The sequence below is a fragment of the Fukomys damarensis genome, unplaced genomic scaffold (genome assembly GCF_012274545.1).
Source record: "Fukomys damarensis isolate Sample0158 unplaced genomic scaffold, DMR_v1.0_HiC HiC_scaffold_25, whole genome shotgun sequence".
NCBI classification, from domain to species: Eukaryota; Metazoa; Chordata; class Mammalia; order Rodentia; family Bathyergidae; genus Fukomys; species Fukomys damarensis.
Window position 1 is genome coordinate 2,667,360 of NW_022900937.1, and position 22,727 is coordinate 2,690,086.

The window sequence follows — 22,727 nt, forward strand, 5'->3', positions numbered from 1 at the left end:
CTCACCCTCGCCACGTGCGCCGCCGAGACCTGACGGGCACACCCACTCGCGGGCACTTCCGCCGCGCTGGACCTCGCCGGCCACCGTACAGCGACAGAGTGTTTAAAAAAGATTAGAAATTCGAATAACTGGTTTGCCCCAAGAACCAACCAGTCACTGGCGGATGCAGCCTCAGGGACGTTTTTCTAAGCAGCCGTAGACACCGGAAAAGAAGCGGTACTGTCTAACTTCACTAGTTTATGACTAGTAAACTAGATCAACCTCGCCAGTGGCCCACCGGAAGTGAGCACAGCGTCCCTCGCACATGACGTTTGCGGAAGTGTTGCGTGGCGTTGCCCCTGGAGACCGCAGAGGTCTGGGACCCGGCTCCTCTCCCGGGAGTCGGTTGTGCTGTTGGCCGGGCTTTCTCGCTTACCAGGCTGCAAGATGGTCCCGGGCCTCTCTCAGGAGTTCTCTGCCCACTGAAACCGGCCAGAAGAAGGCAGTGTCCGCGCTCTTCCCAGTTCCTGGGTTTTTTTTTTTTTTTGCTGATCTTTGAGCAATGCGCCCTTGTGGTCTGAATTGTACCTGTCTGTCTTGTCACGTTAGTTAAGGAGGGGAAAAGCCCCATGCAGTCATGTGTGTGTTTAAAGAAATGGTGTTATACGATAGAAAGCCAAGCCATGTTAATCTTTGTGCCGGATGGTGTATTCCTTCAAGTATGCTCTGAGCACCTTCAGCAGTGTATCAGTCCATGCTGGACGCTCCTCCCCCTTCTTAATCCTTGTCCCACAGCCACCAAACCTAATAAAGGTAGTGACTGACTTCACTTAGTAAATTTCGTTTACCTGTTTCATACTTGAATGCTCTGAGACCCCACCTTAAAATATGACCCCGTCTACCGCCTCTGGGAGATAGATATTGGTACCTTATTTCAGAAAGTCACTGTAAATGGGATTTTGAAAAACTAAACTTTACTCGGAAAATATTAGGAATTCGTTTATGTCGTCTACACTGAAATGTAAGATTCCTCCAGAAGTACCTAACAGCTGTATATAAAATGAATTTGGTAAATACATTTTAATTCAAATTTGGCTAATCTACCTTAAATTTTGTACATCATACAGGGATAGAATTTTCCATAATCACCCCTCTAATTTACACTGTCATTTACAGTAACATTAAATTCAGTGTTACAGTCTGTACGCGGTACCCCTCTTATTTCCAACTCAGTCTGATAAACTTGAACTTCAAAACCACCTGTCACCTGAGGAGGGGAAGAAGGATTGAAGGGAGGGGTGGGAAATGGGAAAAAATAATTAAGACATAATTTACAGGTACAAATTCCTCACGATGAGTGTGATCCTTATGTATGGCAAATATGTACTAATAAAATTTTAATCACCTTTTAGCTAACTACTCTATTTTACAAGTAAAGAACTGGCATTTAGAAAAGGGAAGTCAGTTCCCCAGCTAGTTAGACATACTCGAACTCTGGATCCTCACAATCCTAAGCCCTAAGGCTCCCCATCTAAGAATCTTCCTCTTTCTGAATTGTTCATCTTTCCAACTCTCCATCTGTGCTCATGATAGTGTCATACTTTCGTTCTCATCCATGAATTCAAACTTTCGAGCACTTTCCATTTTTATCACCGTGCCTACCCCAGCCAAAGTTAGCAATTTCTACTTCTTCTAAAGTAACTCTGTACACTCTCCAACCAATTACAGCCCTCTTGTCCCTGCCACCGTTCCTTGTGTTATTCCTACACTAAAGCATACTGTATCACCTGCAAGAATTGGATTGTCTCAAAATAGTAGCAGTGAACTACAAAATCTTGCATTCTGGGCGACTTTGTTACTTCAGACCAAATACTTTCAGACCTAACTTCTTTTCCACTCTATACTGCACGTGATGCCATACTGAGCTGGCTGAAATTGTCCTCTGCCAGCCCCACACTCGGGGCCCCGGGGAGCTCCTTTTCCCCTCAGCACCTGTCTGAAGTAGCACCTCTCCATCTCTGAAGCCTTCTGTGCAGTTTTATTCCCCTCCTGTGCGGTACACCGCTCCCTGCCCCATCACTCCAGCATCACTGCCTGATTCTCTTTCTCTTCCTTGTCAAACACTTCCTTCTGCTGGAGAAGCTCCAGCCACTGGTCCAAATCTTTTTAATGTTTTTCCTCAGGAGGAACCCTTGAAATAAGCGTCCTGTCACCAGAGCCTCTGCATTGCAATCACACACACACACACACACACACACACACACACACACAAGCACAATGAGAAAATTTTAATATAACGATTAATGACATTGTCAGCGTTTTGTTTTAAGACAGGATATCACCGTGTTTCCCAAGCAGGTTTGAACTTATGAGCTCGAGGGACCCTCCCGCCTCAGCCTTACAGGCACACAACATCAAGCCTATCTCAAAGCTCTTCTCACCAGCGTCGCTTGTCATCTGCACTACTTTTTAAAGCTGTAAGTCAGGATATTCGGTACATTTACATTGCTGTGCCGCTTGTGCTACTTTCAAATAGAAAATACTGCTTTTCTGTGAATCTGGTTTTGGGTGTATGGGGTAGGGGGAGTCATAGGGAATGAATCCAGGGCCTCACACATGGCAAGTAAGAACTCCATCACTGAACTACATTCCCAGCCCTTTTTAAAAATTGTATTACAAAAAAAAAAAAAGTTCTTGCTAAGTTGCCCAGGTTGGCTTCAAACTTGAAATCCTCCTGCCTCAGCCTCCCAAGTAGCTGAGACTACAGATGTGCACCACCATGCCCAGCTCTTGTTTTATTTTTTATTTTTTTGTTCAGTTTATTTGGCCACTCCATGTAGGCTAATAACATTAACTCACAAAGAAAAAATATTAACTCATAAAGAATATCCAATACAAATGGGGACTTCAACTTTTCCTTTACATCTAGTAAATATTGCTGTTTGATTGTAATGAATGTTGATTTCCTTTTATAGACCTAAATGTGTAAAATCATTGACCTATTTATTGTGGAATACTTGAGATGATTATCTTTTGTGTATATTCACTCAGTTCTGAGCTTGAAAACCTCACACACAGATTTCATTTTCATCTGAATTGCTACGGCTTCTACCTTTGCTGCTAATGCCCGAAGAAGTTGAAAAGCAGGGCAAAATGTTTATCCCTTTATGATGAGCAGCAGGATGCTTTTCTTTCACAGAAACTCAGAACATATGAAAAGGCAAACATTTTACCAGGGGTTCACAGGCGTAAATTCACAAAGCTCTTCCTTCCCTCAAATTCAGGCGCTCAGGCTGAGGAGGCTCCGGGACACGGCCCTCATCCAGCCCCATAAATCGTGTCGAAGACGGAAAAAGAAAAAAGACGGAAAATTTGGTTCAATTTTTTCCTGCACCTCTTCCACGTGGTTTTCAGTAAAATTTTGATACTTCCTCGCAAATGCAGGCAGCAGTGGAAACATCAGGAGATCTCTTTTTGCCATATGATTTTTCCAAAGACCAATGTCTATTTCAATTCTAGAGTCTTATCACTCTGAGTCCAAAGGGTTTTCTTAGGGCCCTGAAAATGCTTTCTCAACTTTTTCACATGATAAAAATGTCCATAAGTAGCCCAGCTTCTCCAGCCAGTCTCCATCTTCAAAGCATTGGGTAAAATCTGCCTGTTTTCTGGGAAACACTCTTCTGCTCAACACTCTGAAGCACTTAAATTTGTGTTGTTTCTTTTCCTGTGCGGTAAATTATTCCAACACTTAGTGGTTGGAAACACCAAACATTGTCTTGCATAATTTCTGTAGGTCAGAAATTCAAGAGTGTCTAACTGGGAAGTTCTGGCTCAGGTTTTCTCACAAAGTTGTAGTCAAGATATCAGTCCTGGCATACTAGGAGGTCAAGGCAGGAGGATCACAAGTTCAAACCCAGCCCGGACAATTTAGTGACTCACTTAGAGGCCGTGTCTAAGTTTAGAGGGACTGGGGGAAGATCAGTGTGAAGGTCTGAGTCAATTTCTGGTACTGGAAAAAAAAAAAAAACAAACCAGATGTCCACCATCTGTGCAGTCATCTGAAGTCTTCATCAGGACTGTGGGTCCCTCCTGAGCCGGCATGCTGAGATCCCTGAGGCACCAGGCAGGAGGCCTCACTTCCTTGCTCCGCCGGCCTCCTTTATGAAGCCCCTGAATGTTTATACGCCATGGAAGCTGGCTTCTCCCCAGAACAAATACTTTGCTAAGCCATAAGATTGATGCATGTGGCAGGAGATGGTTACACGGTTTACGTAAAACACATTCTTTTGGGGGGGGATCAAATTTGGGTGTCCTTGTGCTTGCGAGGCAGGTGGTGGAACCGCTGAGCTAAATCCCCAGCCCTTAAAACACATTCTTGAGTGAACTGGCCTGTGTTTCACAAGGGCAGCCATTTTTATAATGTCATCCAGAAGTCTTTATTTCAGCTCCACAAGCATCTGACACCAGCATCTCTCTGGGAAGAAAGCAATGTGCTGTAAACACATTAGCATTTTCTTTTTTGGGAGGGAGCAATCAGGGAATCGTCCTTGGTGGACCATTACCAGTACAGACATACCTTTTCCTTCCAATATGAAGACAGCATTAAATATATCATTATTTTGCTTATTTGGGCCCAGATTTTACAGCAGAAACGTTTCCTTGAATTTCATCATAGTTTATGAATCTCACAAATGCTACCGTTATTCCTGTCGGATGAGCCATCTCCCTGGGTGAGAAGTTGTCAGGGGATTTGATCTGTTGAGCCTTCGGGTGATGCGTCAGCAGTCTCACCAATTTCCCTCATTCCAAAAGTGGGGCCTTTCTACTTCTATTGCATCGCGTTCTGGCATTTCACTCTTTATAACCCTACAGCCTAGACCGGTGAGGTTTCCACTAACTGTGGGGCTTTTTCCTTTTCTGGCCAAAAAGTTTTACTACTAAACACCTTGCTCTCTGGACCTTTTCATTGAAGGTGACTTAAAATTAGTTTATTCTGGGTTCCCATTCACAAGTATCTCCTCCTTCACTATGATTTGTAGTTGAGTGTTTTTTCAGTTTTCCTGGAGCCATGCCTGCATTTACAATTTGGAACTCTCCCTTGCTATTCTTCATTGTTTGTCACAATTACTGAGGCTTAGAATTCTCTTCTGTTTCCGACTTCATCTTCAAAATTAACTGCTGTGGACTCTTGGTCATGTTCGTAACACACAAGTGCTACTAACGTATGGTTGACCTGAAAGGCGTGTTGACACACGTCAAGTACGAGAATGACAGCTTATTCCAGCTAAGATGAGGAGGATCACCAAGTGGAGGAAAGTCAGAGCCTGAGAGTCAGGGCTCCCCATGCAATGTCTGAGGGGCCTGAACTTCTGCGATAAAGAACAAAGGAGGAAGTTATGGGAAAGTGGCCATTACAATCCCATGGGTTGGCGAGAAGGGCACAGGTTGTTGTTGGTTATTGATTGATCATCAAACACTCCAGGTAAGAACTGGGATAAGAAGAAAAAGTCTCTCACTGAGGGTCTTTGTTACATCTATGGAGCTAAAGAGTCTGCGCTGGGGTCAGAGTGACCTAGGTGACTGCCTCGGTCTCAAGCCTCATGCTTCCTTGCGTGAAAAAATTCTGTAACCTCATTTCAGTTTTCTGTGTGAAATTTTATGTCCTTCCTCAGTATAAAAAGCCAAACTCAATGGCAATCACAAGAGAAAAGTGAAGTGTCCAAAATGCAATTCATTTTTGACCCACAAACTCCGTGCTTGCAATGTTTACAACATTAGCAAAGCAACAGCGGTGTGTGTGAGTCAAGGCACATAAAACTGTTTCCCTGGCATTAAGATTTGACCCCTGATTTCCTGCTACACTCATATGCTCAGGGGGCGGATGCCAGAGGAGGCCAGGGAAGCTGGACATGTAAGTCAAGAGGGAGACGTGACGTTGGCCATCTGCCACTCCTCCCTCTGCAGCTCAGCACTCACCAGTTGTCCAAGGCTTCTGCCATCCCTGTTAAGTATGGTGATCAGTGAGCATGGTTTGATGGAGCATTGGCACACAGGTGAACAGCCTCTAGCAAAATTGCCAACAGGGCCTCATGGTCACTAGCTCTGCAAGTACTGGCATTTTATAGAGAAGGAAGCTCAAAAATGTAAAAGAAAAATATTTTCTGAAAGTCTAGTAACCCCTCAGAGCTGCCCTCATGGTACTGCAGAAACCCATACAAGACCATAAGCTTCTGAATTCTATGCACCCACCACTGTGGCTGGCATCAATTTGATGCTCAGTGAGTATTTGCTGAACTGAACTGAACTCTTCTCTGATCTTTGAACTTCTGCCCATCCCCTAAGATCCTACTTGTCAACAAATGACTAAAGAGATCAAAAAAGAGATGGAAGGACAAGACAGTGTACGTGATGCAATAAAAATGCAGTGAATGTTAGTTTGTTTTTAACACACCGCCATTAATCCCTCTAAATACTCCTGAGCACTTCAGACACATTTATCCCACTGTTCTCGGCGCCTTCTGAAGCAGTTCCAGAAGTCTTCTTTCATGAGTGTATTTAGTTGTGCTTCGAGGCTGCCTTGCTGTCCTCAAACAATGCAAAATGTTGACATTTCATGGTCGTTTTGACTGTGGGGAAGAGCCAGAAGTCATGTGGTGCTAGTAGGCCCAGTGAATAAGGTGGATGAGGACCACAAAATGTCTTTATCTGACCAAAACTGCTAAACCAGAAGCACTGTGTGACACAGAGTGTTGTCATGATGGAAGGTGAAATAGTGTGCCCATTTTACAAGCCATTTTCGATGCACATCATTCCCTAAATGCTCAAATACTCCTCAGAATTCATCTTCAAATTCCTGGGTACAAACTCAGCTAGTGTGACTCTGTCAAAGTCAAACACAAATCACCTTTCCCTTGGTGCTGGATCCGGACTGTGGGCTTCTTCAAGAACCAGATGATTACCATTGAGAAGACCGAGCCTTGATCTCAGGGTCACAACCGTAGACCCCAATTTTATGTCCTGCAGTGATGTTTCTTAAAAACCTGGAATTTGAAGTAGCACAATAGGGCAACTCCAGTGAAACTGACAAAACGTTGTGCTGATGCATTTTTTAATAGTGCATGATTTAAAACACACCTTTTTCAACCATAGCTCACAACTGCACTGCACCAGCGGAAACTTGTCCCACGCTGTCACTAACGGTCTGTGTGCAGCTACTCGTGCTGAAGACCCCGGCCCTTCTGGACGGCACTCACCAGCAGCAGCGACTGCATTTTTTATCACATCACGGAAGTGCAGGCTAATGATGAGCTCCAAGGCCTAAGAAGGCACGCATTCAGCGATGTTACTGAAAACTTAGACAATCGAACTGAAATACTTGGAAAGATGATATCGTGAATGACAGAAATGCTGCTAGGAAATGGGCTGAAAAGTTTTATATCAGAAGAAAATTTTAGGACGGCAGCAAGCTGATGTTAAATTGGAAACCACAGGGGTGGCGGGGAAGGGAAGGGAAGAGAGTTACGGTGTACCGGGTAGTTGGACCAACTCCCCACCATGAATGTAATAATTAGGTACTGCAGGCATATGCTAATAAAAATAAAGTAACAGACAGGAAGCAACGTGAACTCCTGACTTTGTGCTTGTGAGACAGGCGCGGTGCCACTGAGCTACATCCCAGCCCTAGTTACAGTATTTTATAATAAACACAGACACCATTTTATCCATAAATCTCTAACAGGATATTTTAAAATACAAACATAATACCATTACCTAATGAAAGTAACAATGTTTTAGCACCTGGCAGTATCCAGTCAATGTAGATTATTCCCAAGTTATTTCAAACTTTTTAATGGTTGAAGCAACCAAATGAAGGTCAAAACAAGGTCCGTGTCCCTACAGACACTATTATATGGATGTCTCTAAACTCCCTTTCATTCTGGATCAGTTTCCTTTCTCGTGGATGTGTGTGTGTGTGTGTGTGTGTGTGTGTGTGTATGTGGTACTGAGGGACCCATGGCTTTGCACGTCTTGCACACACTACGCAAGCACTCCCCAATTCAGCTACACCCCCTAGCCCTGCCTCCCTATTTTTACGGCCTGTCTTTCTTGAAGAAATTGATTCTGTTGTCGCTTCCTGTTGCCTCCCTGACTGCATCCCCGGGGTGGTGTATATCGTGTTCCCTAACCCTCTGGATTCCCTATAAACTGGTAGTGAAATCTGAGAACTTGATCATGTGCAGATTCACTTTCCCCCCAGAATTCTTCCTAGAGCCTCCTTATGTCCTTCCCGTGAAGAACGATAGGTTGGACGTCCATGAGGAAAGACGTCGAGCCTGCGTGTCTTCTTTCTGACCGACTGCCGATCTCTCTGTTATGAAGTCATCCCTGCCAGCCAGCGCCTCACCTCACGGTTTCAGCAGCTCCTGATGACCCTCGCCAGGTCAAATGGGGATTTACTCTGCCTATCACCCCTTCTGCAACCAGTGACTGGGAAGTTCTTTGCTTTAGAAAATATTCTTATTTCAATGCATACAACTTTTTCTTTTTAATTCATAAAATGCTAAACCTTGGGCTTATGGGAGCCCCTTCAAACTGGGTCCTGTGTTAGTGTCACTGACCGGCCTCTGAAGCTTCCTCCCTCTGACACAAACGTCCACGGCTCACTGCCCAACTCATCCCAGCCGTGAGACCAGCCCTTTCTCCAAAGAGCTTTCTCATTTTTCCCAGTGTTGTGTAGTTGCCTCTAGACTATCATGACTTCTAAGCTCTAGCAGTGGACAAAGCTGGAGGAACATTTTTAAAATTGTGGTTCATAGCAATAATTCTGATTCACAGTTAGCATCATTATTATTATTTGCAATAGCACGCATACAGTATATATGTATTCATCATCAAATAAGTATACATACTTTCAATAATAAGACTATTGAGTACTCCACAGTGCGATAAAAATATGGTGAATATTTAAGTTTTTTAAAAATTATTACAGTAAAAGACGTAATTGTACTCAGAAGATATAATTCAATCACAGCATAATGAATTCTCCATATATTTAGTAGTGTTTTCAATATGATATACCTTTATTTTTACCATCTGCAGTCTTCACCCTTAAAGCGAAAAATATAGTTTTACCTTACCAAAAAACAAAAAACCTACTTCCGTGTAATCTGTCTCCCCTGGAAAACAGAACAGAGGCTTTGTTCCCTTAGCACAATGGGGCAATCGGCCTCTGCAGGAGAAACCCTTCCCATTGGTTGCCTCTCTCAGCTATTTACTGGGAAGGTCATTTTTTGTTTAAATTACGGTAAAACTCTGGCTTTTAGCCAAATTCCTTGAGAGTTCAAAAGTACAAGGCTCTGTAGGAAGTTCACTCTTTTTAAATATTTTTTCAGAGGTTAAAAATTAAATTTCAGAAGACTTCCTAGGACAGACAGTCTGCTGTGGAGACACGGACCCTGAGCACATCCAACATGAAACTTGCTCCGGTTGTTCTGTTGCTTCTGTGCTTCTGCTTAAGTTCCTGTGAGGTAAGTAATTCAGTCTTTAGGAAAACTATATTAAGTAGATATTTTAAAGCTTATTAAAAAATAGAAAATGTCTTAACAGATATGGTTTAGATTTAATATGATATAATTCACTTACCAAGAATACTGTTATATAAAAAATTGCAAGTATCTAGATAAATATTCTGATTTAAAAGTTTTAAGAGGCTACTTCTTTCTATATGCTTGTATGTGTGCACAGACATTGACTGGGACAATAATTTTACTAAACTAGCCTATGAAGTACTGTTCTATTAAATCAGCAAGCATTTACCGAGTTCCTTCTGTGTGTTGAGGTATAATGCTAGGGAAATAATAGGACTGCTCTCTGCCTTTGGTAGCTTTTAGTAAAGTTGTAGAAAACTAATATAAAGGAAGTCCTAACCCGGGTTTAAATTACATTTGAAAAAGCAAAAGAAGGGAATGTTACGAACTGTGCAGACATTCCTTGCTTAGAGTGGAGTTATGTTCTGATAAACCCGTCCTAGATTGAAAAGACCTTAAATCAAAAGTGCAATTCAGTACAGCTGAAAGTCACAGAGTAGTGTCCCGCTGTCCTTAGACTTGCTCAGTGCACAGCAACCTGCGGCAGTGTTGAGGGCTTCACCCAGTTCGCTAAACACGGGGCTGAAAGTGATGGGCATTTCATGTCCAAACAACGCTGGGACACAGCCCTGCGTGGACCGTGGAGAGTGATTTATCCTCTCAGCCCATGGCTTAGAGGGAGCTGTGGCGCCGGGACAGTGCCCTGCACCGTGAGAGTCTGCTAACACAAGTCACCCGCCGGAGGGACTATCCGATTCCAAGTCCAGCTTTCTCCTGGTTATGGACGGCTTTTACCCCACCATAAAGCCCAAAATCAATGAAAGGAGCCGTCTATATACATTCGATTACCAAAAACGGTGCAAATAAAGGACTTTAATGCGGGGACAAATCACCCAGCGGTGAGAGGCCAGGAAGAGACGATGGATCAAGTGGGGTTTGCACAGAACCTGCAACTCTAGATTAGATTTGATCTGTGCAGGAAGAGGTGATGCTTCCCAGCCCTTCCAGCCAGCGAAAGCACCAAGCACAAATGCAAGCAGAAGCGCTGGGCTCCTGTGGATCGATAAACCCACAGTGTGGACTCGGCAGAAGCTGAGACTAAGTGACACGTGACTACGAGGTCGCAGGGGGTCTGTGCCGGTTAAAAATGCTTAAAACATTTAAAGTAGCCGTTGAGGATGGCCAGCTTTGGTGGACAAGGTGTTCTGAGATGACATTCCAGAAATATTTTGTCTTACAGAAGCACCTATGTTTAAGAAACTACTTAAGAAGTCAGAATGGCATATTTTCTATTTCCTATAAGTTCTAAAATGTTATCAATATAGTGTTATAATATAGAAAAATAGAAAGAAACTAATTGCTCAGCGATGAGAAATTGATTAAAGATTATATCTCCATAAGTAAACTACTATGCAGCCAATGAAATGACTTGATTCTGTATTTATTGACATAAAGTCCTATTGCAATCTTATTTTTGATAAAGAAAAAAAAAGCCAGGAGTTGTGTAATCCCAGTAGGTGCACACCCAGGAGGCTTGTAAACCCAGTATTCTGGGATGCTGAGTCAGGAGGATGGTAAGTTTGAGCTCAGCCTGGGCAAGTTAACAATTTAGTAAGACCTTATCTCAAAAAAAATTTTTTCCTTATCTCAAAATTTTAAAAATTTAAATGAAAAAAAAAAGGTTGATGATATAGCTCAGAACAAAGGCCTGGGGTTCGGTGCTGAGTCCTGGGGGAAAAGAAAGAAAGAAAAAAATATACATACATAGATCTGCATAGATATATAAGCACATAGGCATAAATGGATAAACTGTTTGCATATGTATGAAAATTAAAAGTTCTTGCAGGGTATATCTGACAGTTGAACCTGATTAGTCAATTTAATCGGCCTGGGAGCCTCCTAGGAGATTAGTGAGTCACACTTCTGGAGCATCTGGGTGGGTCGTGGAGCCGTGGCCTCAGGGCCTGAGTTTAGTCCCTGTCCCTTCCTCTCCAGTGCCGTCCCCTGCACTGCTCCCTACCACTCTGAACTAAGGAGCTGTGGTCTGCCACACACCCCTCTGCCTGATGTTTCTTCCTTGGAGCCAGCTGGCGGTAGACTGAAACCCTGAAACCCTGAGCCAGGTTTAAGCTGTGGCTGTCGACAGCAACAAAGCCAACCAATACAGTGTGTATCAAATAAATGGCTTCTGTGGATAATTGGATCCTGATGATTTTGTTTTTTATTCCTTATATTTCTAAATTTTAAAATTCAGAAAACATACTCATTTTTATTAAAATGAATGTACTTATAAAAGTAAACTTAATTTTCAAAAAATAAATATTCTGAGTCCTAGAACTTCTCATTCCTAGAAGAAAAACATTAAAAAAATACATATAATAATATTTCACGAGGAAAAAAAAGAGCCTCTTTCAATTGTCCTCCAAAAATAAGTCTTCAATCGTTCAAGAAATAGCAAAGATTAATATCAAGTGTGTGAAACTTTCAGAACTTCTTACTTTATGAAAGAGGAATTTTTAAACTCACCTAATGAGAATTAAACATGGAATCTATTATAGACGCAACCTGAGTGTATTCAAATAGCTTAAAAATGTATCCCTATGTTTAAACTGCGTCACTTGCTGATTACCGAAAGAATGAGGAGGTAAATCTTTTGGACACAGAGTGGCCAAGTGTAGGTATTGGAAAGCAAGTCTCAAATCTGCCTCCCAAGGGCAGAGTATGGAGATATTTATGGGCAGCGGAGCGGGGAAAGGTGACTAGGTGTAGGACGGACCTGCTGGTCTATGTGTGCACACTCAGACTTCGTGGAATATCGCCATCACGATCCACAACTCAGAGGCACTGCTAATCCTCTGACACTGGTGGGTTTTAAAGTCAACAAAAAGCGACTGACTGAGAGCAGATAAAACAGATTAAGTCTGGGGGGTTTATTCAGATTTTCTTTCAATGTAGTTCCCTCCTTGTCTTTGTTCACCTTTCTTTCTCTTTTGTTTGTTTTTGTTGGTGGTGATAGTGAAAGTGGGGTGGAGCTCAGGGCTCATGCACACTACGGAGCTACTCCCAACCCCGACTTTCATTCTTGAAGGACTCGGAGTGGTGACCGATTCTGCTGTGTCTGTCTGGACCCGGGGGTGTATCTGGCTTAGGCGTTTCTGTTCATTCGGTAGTCGAGTCCCGTGGGCAGGTGATGTACCAGCGTCACAGACCACCCTCATCCCTAGACCAGGAATGTGGGAGATGGTGACACGGTAGGCTTTAAACAGTGTCTAACAAAGGAAGTGCACAATATAACATTCAATATATCAAAGAAATCATTCATTGCTTATCCTTAGAAAACTGACTTCTGAACAGCAACTTAAATTCATCAGGGACTCACTCGGTCCACCAAGAGAAGTCAGTGTCTGGAGTCTGAAGTCAGGCAAAGTTTGGGTGATTTCAGTGAGTGTGTTCTTCTGCCCTATGATTTCCATTTCCTGTAATGCTCCTGTGCATGGCACACAGTGGACTCGATGATTTCTTCAGAACAAATTTAACTCCCGTGTGGTGGATCCATGGCTTGACTCCGTTCAGTTTTACCGAGAAACAGGTCTCTAGTAGCACTTCATACGGTCCTGTCCAGTAAATCTGGAGCTGTTCTTCCTCACGTTTGCTTTTCCAAGATGTCATTGAAACCCAGCCTCCAAGACAGAAGTGATGCAAAGTAACATCTGTAGGAAACATCAGTCTTCTAAAAGCAAACTTTGCCCCGCAGTTAGAGCAGCTCCCAGTGAGTGCACATTTCAGAGGGTTCAGCTGAAGTTTGCTTCTAGGGGCCACCTTGTCTGAAGTAAAGCAACTGGTAATGCATTACACCAGTTAAACTAGTTTCCTGACAAACTGTAGCTAGTCTTTTTAAGAGTGTGGTCATTTTCCTTCACTGCTACAAAATACCTGAGATCATGAGCTTCTAAGGAGAATGATTTATTTTGTCTCGCACTCCCCGAGGTTTTGGTTCATTGTTGAGGAGTCCTACTTGGGCCTGTGAGACAGAGTATAGCATGGTGGAGCCACATGACTGGGGGGGCCTGTCCACCTCATGACCACCAGGAAGCCAGAGGAGAGACAGGAAGGGGCCAGGGTCCAATGTCCCCCGAGGTCATGTCCCCAGTGACATAACTTCCTCCCATCAGGTCCAGTCCTAATGGTTCCCAGTGGTATCAGGGTCTGGGCACAAAGCCTTCCACACTTGTTGGGAGACATTTGAACTATAGCCAAGAGTATGAGTCAAATTCTTCTGCTTTGCCAGTAGATAGAAAGTTGCTGAGAAATGTATTTTCCAACAAATGTGTCAGGCACCTGTTACTTATTTTTGCCATAAAGGCCCCTCCATTGTCAATTAGAACTGATATGGGCAGCCTGAACCTAGGAATTGCTTCTTTCAGTAAGGTATTAACATCTCCATAACCTTTTCAGACCAACAAAGCAAAGCCTCTTCTGAACCTATAAACCATTCACAAATACTAGTAGGTACCTGGATATCCTATTGGCCCTTGGCACCATAGGGAAGTCAATTTGCCAGTCTTAGCTAATTCTGATTGAACTCTGTTATTATGGGTGGGGCCCTGTTTGGGGGTTATTTTTGGCACATAGCATGTATCTTTGACTCGCCCTTTGGAAAGTCCTTCTGTACCCACTGGAGAGTGGCATCTCTCCGATATGTCTTTTTCTCCAGTAGATGCCCAGAGACAAAGACTGTACCTTGTTACTGCAAATGCATCCCCCTTTCATCCATCTGGAGTAGGCATCCTAGCAGCAGTCAGGCGGCCACTCAAATCCCCACTCCTGGGCCCTTTCTAAGTCCTCAGAGAAGTGATATTTTGTTAAATACACATCAGGAATCAGGAACATTATTTAGAACTTAGGCCTGGCCACTAGCTTTCTAGCCTGATCTGCTCCATTATTTCCTCGAGATGTCCAACAGTTTGATTCCTATGTCCTGAACTGAATAATGGATGATAGACAGCTACTTAGGCTCCAGGACAACTCTAATACTCCTAAGACTTCTTTGGCATGTTCAGTTTCTTTTCACGTATGGCCAGCAGTCCTCTCTCTCCAAGTGGCCCCATGAGGTGGGGAGCACAACTCAGTCATTAAATCATGCCCACAGAATGCCTGAGGCCCTGGGTGCAGCCCCCAGCACCACCACCACCAACAGCAACAACAAGAGAAAGGGTTCCATGGATGTAGACCATTGAAAACACACGGTTGGCATTCCCGTCCTTACCTAATGAAGACCCTTGTCTGAGCTCTAAGACCTGCCTCTGTGCAGGAGTCCTGGTGAAAGGACGTCTGATTCTCGTTATCTCTCGAGGGGCTACCACTCCGTGCTCAGCTTCACCTGCCTTGGTCCATAAAATCCCTCCTGTCTGTGAGCAGCTCATGATCTGCATTCTCCTGGTACTGTTAGCTCGGGATGGCTGGGATAAATGTTTTCAATTACTTAGATATGATCATGTACAGGTTCTTCAGTATCAGCGGGATGCAGGTGGCTGGATTAAGGCTGAGACTGCTTTCAGAGGAACATTAGAATTGTGCTTTTAAAAAAAAATGTGTCCTTGAGACCAGAACTGTGAAGCAAGTAAACCCTCCAAACAAGGTGGCAAGTAAGTATAAAAGTTGGGGTACCACTGGACGGATGTCTTCCACAGTCTGGTTAATTAACCTTAAGTCTTGCACAAAATAATGCTCCCTTGCACTTGGCTTTTGCACCAGTAAAGTTGGAGTGTTATATGGAGACCAGCAAGGATCTGTGAGGTCAAAAACAAGACAGATGGGGCCAGGGATTTAGCTCAACGGTTCTGCTGCCTGCCTTGCAAGCACAAGGACCCAAATTCAATCCCCAGTACCCCCCAAAAAAACAAAAACAAGAAATATGGCCCATGAGGGGTAAGCCAGCCAGCTTGTTCCCTGATTTGGCACTATTTCATGTTTGAGTTTTCAACTTGCACAAACGCTAATGTACAGGCAATGCTGACTTTGTCCTGGCCTTCCATCTTCCCAGAGCACCAGTCTTACTTTTCTAAGACCTCAGCTCGGATTCCGTAGGATGCTGTTTAGTTTGTTTCAGCAGTGCGGCTTAGAGGGCTCAAGCCTGTGCTGGTGGCACTGCAAGGCCCATGTATGCAGGCACCAAGATGAGTCTGGCATTTACTTTAGTCAAAACTCATCCCAGCAACAGGAGAGGACATCCAGACACATGTAGGAAATGTCTTTCTCATTTGACAAGCCATGAGTTAGAGGAGTGATTTCTGCTAAGTCTGCTGTGAAAAGCAGTCGTTTCAGAATGTTTGGAAAGCTGAATGTTCAAGACTCAGAATGTGAGCTTCATATTGATTACAATGTCCAAAGTGTGCCCCTGTCGCAGTCTTCAGGGGCTCCACCTGAGAGGGTTCGGGATCATTATCAGCCATCTGGGACATCTGGTATATTGCCTGCGTTCCATGCTCTTCGGGAATCTGATTTGGGTTGGGCGCCCTTTCCTCCAGGAGCCCTCCTGCCTGCATAGGTTCCCTGGAGCAGCTCCTCCAGTAGAATTCAGTGCTTGGGGCCAAGGGCCACTGACCTTAAGTTGGGTTCTTCCTCACAGCGAGCTCGAGGGTGGTCCCTGAGTCAGTGCAACTACCAGCAAAGCAGCCTGTGCTTTGTCCCTCATTGTCCCTTTCTTTCCTAGACCTGGCCCCTGCAGTTGAAAACCTGAAAGTCACTTTCAATCACTCTAGACCCTGGCATCCCTAGGCCCCCTTCTACCTTTTGCAAGGTCTTTTGTATACCCAGGGCACTCTGTCCAATGAAAGGCATATTTCTCATTTTCCAATTTCAGCTGCCTCTGGGTCTACATCTAGGGATCACTACGTAGATCTAAAATTCTAAAAATTCTGAAGCATCCTTGCTAGGTTTTTGTTCCATTTCCTGTGCTTTATTTAAGCTCCTTCTCCTTGTAGTGCCTTTTCAGAGCCCTGCTGAAGCACAGTCCAGATAATGCTCGTTAGGCTCTCCATCCTCTGATCTACTGCAATTGCAGTGTTTTCCTGAATCAGCAATAAGTTGTTCCCCTTTCCATTTGAATCAGGCAAGATAAGTTTCTTTGTCTTTCCCTCCTGTTGGACCATAATCTTACATGGCCTCTTCATGGTCTTCATGGTCTTATTCTGGAATGGTAACATAAAAGATAGAATACAAGATATTTCATCCTAAGATATTTTACCTGTTTGCAAAATAAATCAAACTGTAGAATTGTATTATAATTTGAGGATTTGTTTGCAGACTATTTTTCCTCCTTAATCTAAAGAATATTGTTGCCACCCACTACTGCAAGAAAAAAACCTGTTACCTTGGACCCACACGAAGCCCACTGGGTTGTGTTCACCAATACTAGGCTGTTTTCAGCTACAGATTCACAGAAAGGAAAAAAGTTAACAATTTTTGTGGCTTCAGGATTTGGACACAGCCCATCAGAAGTATATTCTTGTTACTTATGCTGAGCTCAAACTGGATCTCAGAAACCAAATGTAACCAAATGGGCCATCACAATAAAGACAAATCCAGAGCTTTCTTTTGGAAGTCAAACCAGAATCAGTGTCCCCAAAGCTGGACCTTTGCAGTGAAGGCCAAGTCACGAGGAGGGAGAAATACATGGCCACGTGTACCAGAGTTACTGATTGGGCAAGGCACCGGCCACACGGACAGAACACTTCGCTCTGCAGAGTTGTGTGCTGAACGTTGGGGTCCAGAGCCAGGGAAAGGCATGGGATCCGGCCCAGGGGCTGCTCAGACTCAGCCTCAGAGGCTCCGGCTGAGCGGCAGACCCAGCGTGAGTGTGAAGTCAGGGCCAAGGCAGAACTGCAGTGCCTGGTGCGCACGGAAGGAGGGCCCAGGTCAAAACCGTTTCCAAAGACCAAGAGAGGTTTGGTTTTGGAAGATCGGTTTCATTCTTCCTCTCTCTTCTCCCTTTCCCCCTTTCTCTCTCTCACCTTGAATTCACCTCCTCTTAAACCCTACCTGGACACAAGCGGAAGGAACTGACACTTCAGAGAACACAGGTAGTAAAGAATAGAGTTTTCAAAAATATGCAGTTAAGAAAAGCCATTGAACAGCTTCAGACTACAGCAAGCCACAAAGATGGACCCAGAGCAGAGAGGAACATCCGATTTCAAGGTTTACTACATTGTAAGATTCAAAGTCTCCATTTTCATCCAAAAACTGTGGCGCAAAGATACGAGATGTGAGAAAACCTGGCCCATTCACAGAAGAATCTCGCTGAGGAATCACAAACTTAGAACTTACTAACAGGAGTCTTTAAAGCAACTATGTTTTCATTTTTAAAAACACTTTATTGAGTTATGATTGACATACGCTATGTTGTACATGTTTAATGCATTTAACTCAGTGAGTTTGGAGACAAGTGTACAGCTGTGAAAATACTGCCACCATCTAGGCCATAACACACCCTTCATCTCGAAAAGTCGCCTCTCACTGTGCACTTACCTCTGTGTGTGTGTGTGTGTGTGTGTGTGTGTGTGTGTGTGTATGTGTGAGAACACAGTGAAAGCCTCCCTCCTGGAAAATGTTAAGGACACAAGACAGTGTGCTAAGGGGCTCTGCTGCACAGTGGATCTCTAGGAACTGTTCATCCTGCACAACCCAAACGCTCAACCTTTGTCTAGCATCTCCCTGTTCCCACCCCCATTCCTTGGCAACCACAATTCTGTTTCTATGAGTTTGCCTATTTTAGATTTCAAACATGAGTAGCATGTTGTAAAATTTGTCTTTCTGTGTCTGTCTTAATTCGCTTAGATGAATGTCCTTTAGACTCATCTACACTGTTGTCAATGGTGGTATTTATTCTTTAGGGCCAAATATTCTACTGTGTGTATACATCATGTTTGACTTGTTACTGGTGGGTATTTAATTTGCTTCCATGTCTTGGCTATGGAGAACGAAACTGCTATCAACATGGAAGCACATTTTCGGAATTCTTGCTTCATTTCCTTTGGAAATATGCCCAGAAGTGGGGTCATAAGTGATTCTGTTTTCAAGTTGAAAGGAACCCGCATTCTGCTTCTCATAGCAGTCGCACAATGCACCTTTCACAGTGGACAAAGGTCCCATCTGTGAGTTTCATCACTTGACAATCACCATGCTAGTGGGGCTTTGATTTTCATCGCCCTGCTGACCGTAATGCTAAGCACCTTTTCGGTCTGTTAGCCATTTTGTGTCTGCTTTGGAGAAAGCCCTATTCGACTCTTTACCCATATTTTCAATCACTCATTTTTCTGGTTGAATTGTTTGAATTCCCCATGTATTTTGGGTATTAACCTCTAATTAGAAGTGAAGTTTGCAAATATTTTCTCCTATTCTGTATGCTTCCTCTTCATTTTGCTGTTGTATCCTTTGCTTTGAAGATTTTTAGTTTGATGTAGTTCCACTTTTCTATTTTGTCTTTTGTTCTTTAAAAAATCACTGCCAAGACCACAGTATTTCTATTTTATTCCGAGTGGTTTCTATTGAAACATCGATTTGCCAATCTTTTCTTCTGCAATGTCCAGTCTGCTGTTCATTGTATACAGTGTATTATGACAACCTCAGATAGTGTAGCTTTCATGCCCAAATCTCATTTTGGGTCTTTTTCATCTCACCAATGTCTAACTTTTCCAACATACGGAATAATGACTTTTACCATTTCTGCCTGCTTGTTCTAAAATCTGTGCTGGAACCCTAGCTATGTTTCCATTGATTTTTCTCCCTATTATGGGCCATCTTTTCCAACTTCCTCACATTTTTAGGATCTTTAAAAATTTTATGCCATACAGTATGAATTTTACCTCTATCAAATGCCACGTGTTTTTGTTGTTGTTGTTATTGATCTTCCTGCAAACACACAAAGCTTTGTTCTGGGACACAGTTCAGTTGCTTGGATCTTTGGTTGCTGGATCTTTTCCGATCTTGCTCTCCAACTTTCTCAGGTAGGATCAGAACACTCGGTCGTGCTCTAAGGAGCCCCCACTGTACTGGGGATTGAACCCAGGGCTTTCAGACTGAGCTACCTCTGCAGCTCCTTCTTATTTTTCATTCTGAGACAAGGTCTCACTAAATCACCAAGTTGTCTGGATTAGGCTTAAATTTGTGACCCTCCTGCCTCAGCCTCCCAGGGAGCTGGGATTGCAGGTGTGCACTCACATGCCCGGCTCGGGAGGGGCCTCACAGAGCCCCTGAGCTTCGCTGCTCTTTGTCCCATGAACTGCAGCTGCGCTGCTCCCTCAGACTCCTGGCCCCAAATCCAGCTCTTGGGGAGCCCCGGGGCTCAGCCCAACTCCTTCTCCTGGGCCACAGCCTGCAACTGCTCAGGGCGGTAAAGCCACACCTGCCAGCTTGCCTGCTTGTCTCCCTCCTTGCCTGGTGTCTTGGGTCGTGAAAGCCAGTGCTTCCTGTATTTTGTTTATTCATTGATTGTTTTAGGCTAGAAGGTATATCTGGTCCCCATTTCTCTGTCTTGGCTGGAAACAGAACTTCCTTGTAATTTGATTTTAATTCATGTAAAGTTAAGCAGCCCTGTGTCCAGAGCTGGTGAAGTGGACAGAGCCGTTAACAGCCGCTGCGAGTATGAATGTAAACTTTTTAAACTGATGCAACCTGCACAGCCACCATGCTGTACGTGGGGGCGGATGGAACGCCCTGCACTCAGACTCCTAGGAGCCGGGCACCAAGCACACTGAGCTGAGCTGTCTGAGCTGCTGCGGGCCCTGTCTTCAAAGCCAGGTCATTCCATTTTCCTGAGCTGGAGTAGCAGATGCAAAAGTTTAGATGTTGCTCTGATGACTGTAAAGATGAAGAAACAAAAGCTGAGTTACTCGAGCTGGTCATTCCAGAGGCCACTGGGGTTTGTTTCTAAAATATAAAAACGTAAAACTGCAGACTGAGAGGTGCCATACTTACTTGGCTGAGTTAAACCACAGTTCACATGGGAATCAATTTACCAAATTGGAATAACATCTTTAAAATAAAAACTTTGCTGTTCTTTTCTATTAATGTTTTTAATTATTGTTAAACTGCAATATCATCATTCGTCACTGTAACAGACCTATATGCAGGTATAACTTTACCCTTTTCCATTGTTAGTGTAACTTAATATATTAATCTTTTTTCTTATTTGCATTGTAGTGTGTATTTAACTTTTTAAATGTTTACAGCATGATCATACATGTGAATTTTAAAAAAAGAAAAATGTTTACTATTTCACTTCCTACAGCTACTTATTCCTTGGGTTTCAGGATTTTTACTGAAAATAGTTTCGTGGAAGCAAAACAGTTATGGAAAAGCATTTAAAAAGTATCTATGCCCTGTGGACTAGGCTTGGTTTTTGTTAACAATGTTCTACAATTCATATTCCCCCCAAAAAATGCTCATTTCCTTGATATGTTTGCACAAAATCTTCTTCCAAAAAATAAGAAAAACAGCTAGACATGGTGGTGCTCACCTATAATCCTAGCTCTGGGAGGCTGAAGCAGGAAGGGCTCAAGTTCGAGCCCAGACTGGGCTACTTTGTGACTCAGTGAGGCCCTGTCTCAAAATTTAAAATAAAATTAATAAAGGGCTGGGGATATTGCTTAGTGTGAAGTTCTTGGATTAAATTCCCAGTACAAGAAAAAGAAAGAAAAAATAAAAAGAAGAAAGAAGGAATCTAACTACACCAAAAAGATTATGGCTAGCATATGGAGAAATAAATAAAAATTTCTCTTAAAATTCATGCATATTAAAAGATTTTCAACATCATTCATAAGGGAAAATGCAAATGAAAGTATACTCCAATGGGAGTTTTACACATCAAATTGCCAAAAATTAAAGAACCTTAACTAGGTTGCACTGTGCAGTTCCCGGTGTGGGAACTGCGGGCGCTCTATGGGGGATGAGGGTGGGGGTTAGAGCGCCCTCTGCAGAGGAAAATGAGGCTCTTTCTTCCTCTAATAAAACCGCTCATTCCCTGGGTTCAGTAATTCCACTTCCGGGAAAATCTGAAAATACACTTAGCACGTGTGGGAGATGATACATACTATGTAGAGAATTCAGCATAAAATTATTTGTAATAGTATGGAAACAATCTAATTCCCTTTGGGGGCTCGGTGTGGGGTCCTTAGTTACAAATTTCCCTGGTTTTGGGGGAGCAGAGAGAGAAATAGGGGCTCACGTGTACATTGTCGGACCCTGGAAACCACTTGGAGCTAGTTGGTAAGTGGTTGCTTCCGAGTGGGCCGAGTGGGCCGGGGGCGCTTGAGTGGGGATGGAACTTCTCCAGGAACTTTTTGAATCTGTTGAAACTTTTCTCTGCTTCCTGTATTATAAAAATCAATGACAGATAAAGAAAACAAAATTTCAGACATCTCGCATTCATTATGAAAAGAAACAAGATCAAGAAACTAGGCCAATTTTTTTTTTTTTAATCTGTGATGCAAAAATGATAGTCGATCCCCAAACAGCATCCCCGGTGTTTCAGAAAGTCCCGAAATGGGTGGCGACCCCACTGCCTACACCACACGGCCGCTTCCCACGGTTTCTCTCAACACCCTGAGCCTGGGAAGGAGCAAGATTGATTTTAAAAACCAATAAAGAAAAAACTTTATCGAGTTCTCATGTGAATTGGAACAACTTATCATGAGGTATTAGGTAGACATTCATTCCCTATTTTTAAATCCTTTAAATTTTTATTAGCAACTGTCTGCAGCGCATGACGCTGTCATTCGTCGTGGGGAATTGGTACACGCACGGGACACTTGCGTATTTTGGGTCCATTCCGTTCCCTTCTCCCCCCGCATCTCTTGATTCCCTTCCCGGTCTCTTACTATTCATTTTGTTCTGAAGAGAGCAGTCGCTGGTCAATGAGCTGAGGGGTGTCTGGGGCAGGGCTCTGGGTCACACGCGGAGCTGCTCCAGGTCCAAGGAGGCGAAATTACCAGTGAGCACCTGACGGGGAGGGGCCGAGGCCAGCCAGACCTGCAGCTCTTCCCCAAGTGGGCTCTGCAGGGCTCCGAGTCGCCTCCGCCATTTGGAAGGACGGCTCCACGCTGGGGGCTTTGAGTTTTCCACCTCGCACCAGTCGGAGGGGCGCTGTAATCGGGGGGCGGGGGG

General features: G+C 43.7%; 1 protein-coding gene across 2 annotated transcripts in view; it reads left to right on the top strand.

Annotated features, from left to right (window-relative positions):
* The first annotated feature begins 9,357 nt into the window (after positions 1 to 9,357).
* The window catches only part of Cfi (complement factor I), a 36,869-nt gene continuing 23,499 nt past the window's right edge, over positions 9,358 to 22,727 (top strand). The window contains exon 1 of one of the 2 annotated variants that reach the window (XM_010641521.3): positions 9,358 to 9,506. In XM_010641521.3, the coding sequence (XP_010639823.1) occupies positions 9,450 to 9,506 (57 nt within the window). In that variant the 5' untranslated portion in view covers positions 9,358 to 9,449. The remainder of the gene's footprint in view (positions 9,507 to 22,727) is intronic. The other variant, XM_010641522.3, reaches the window with a different exon arrangement.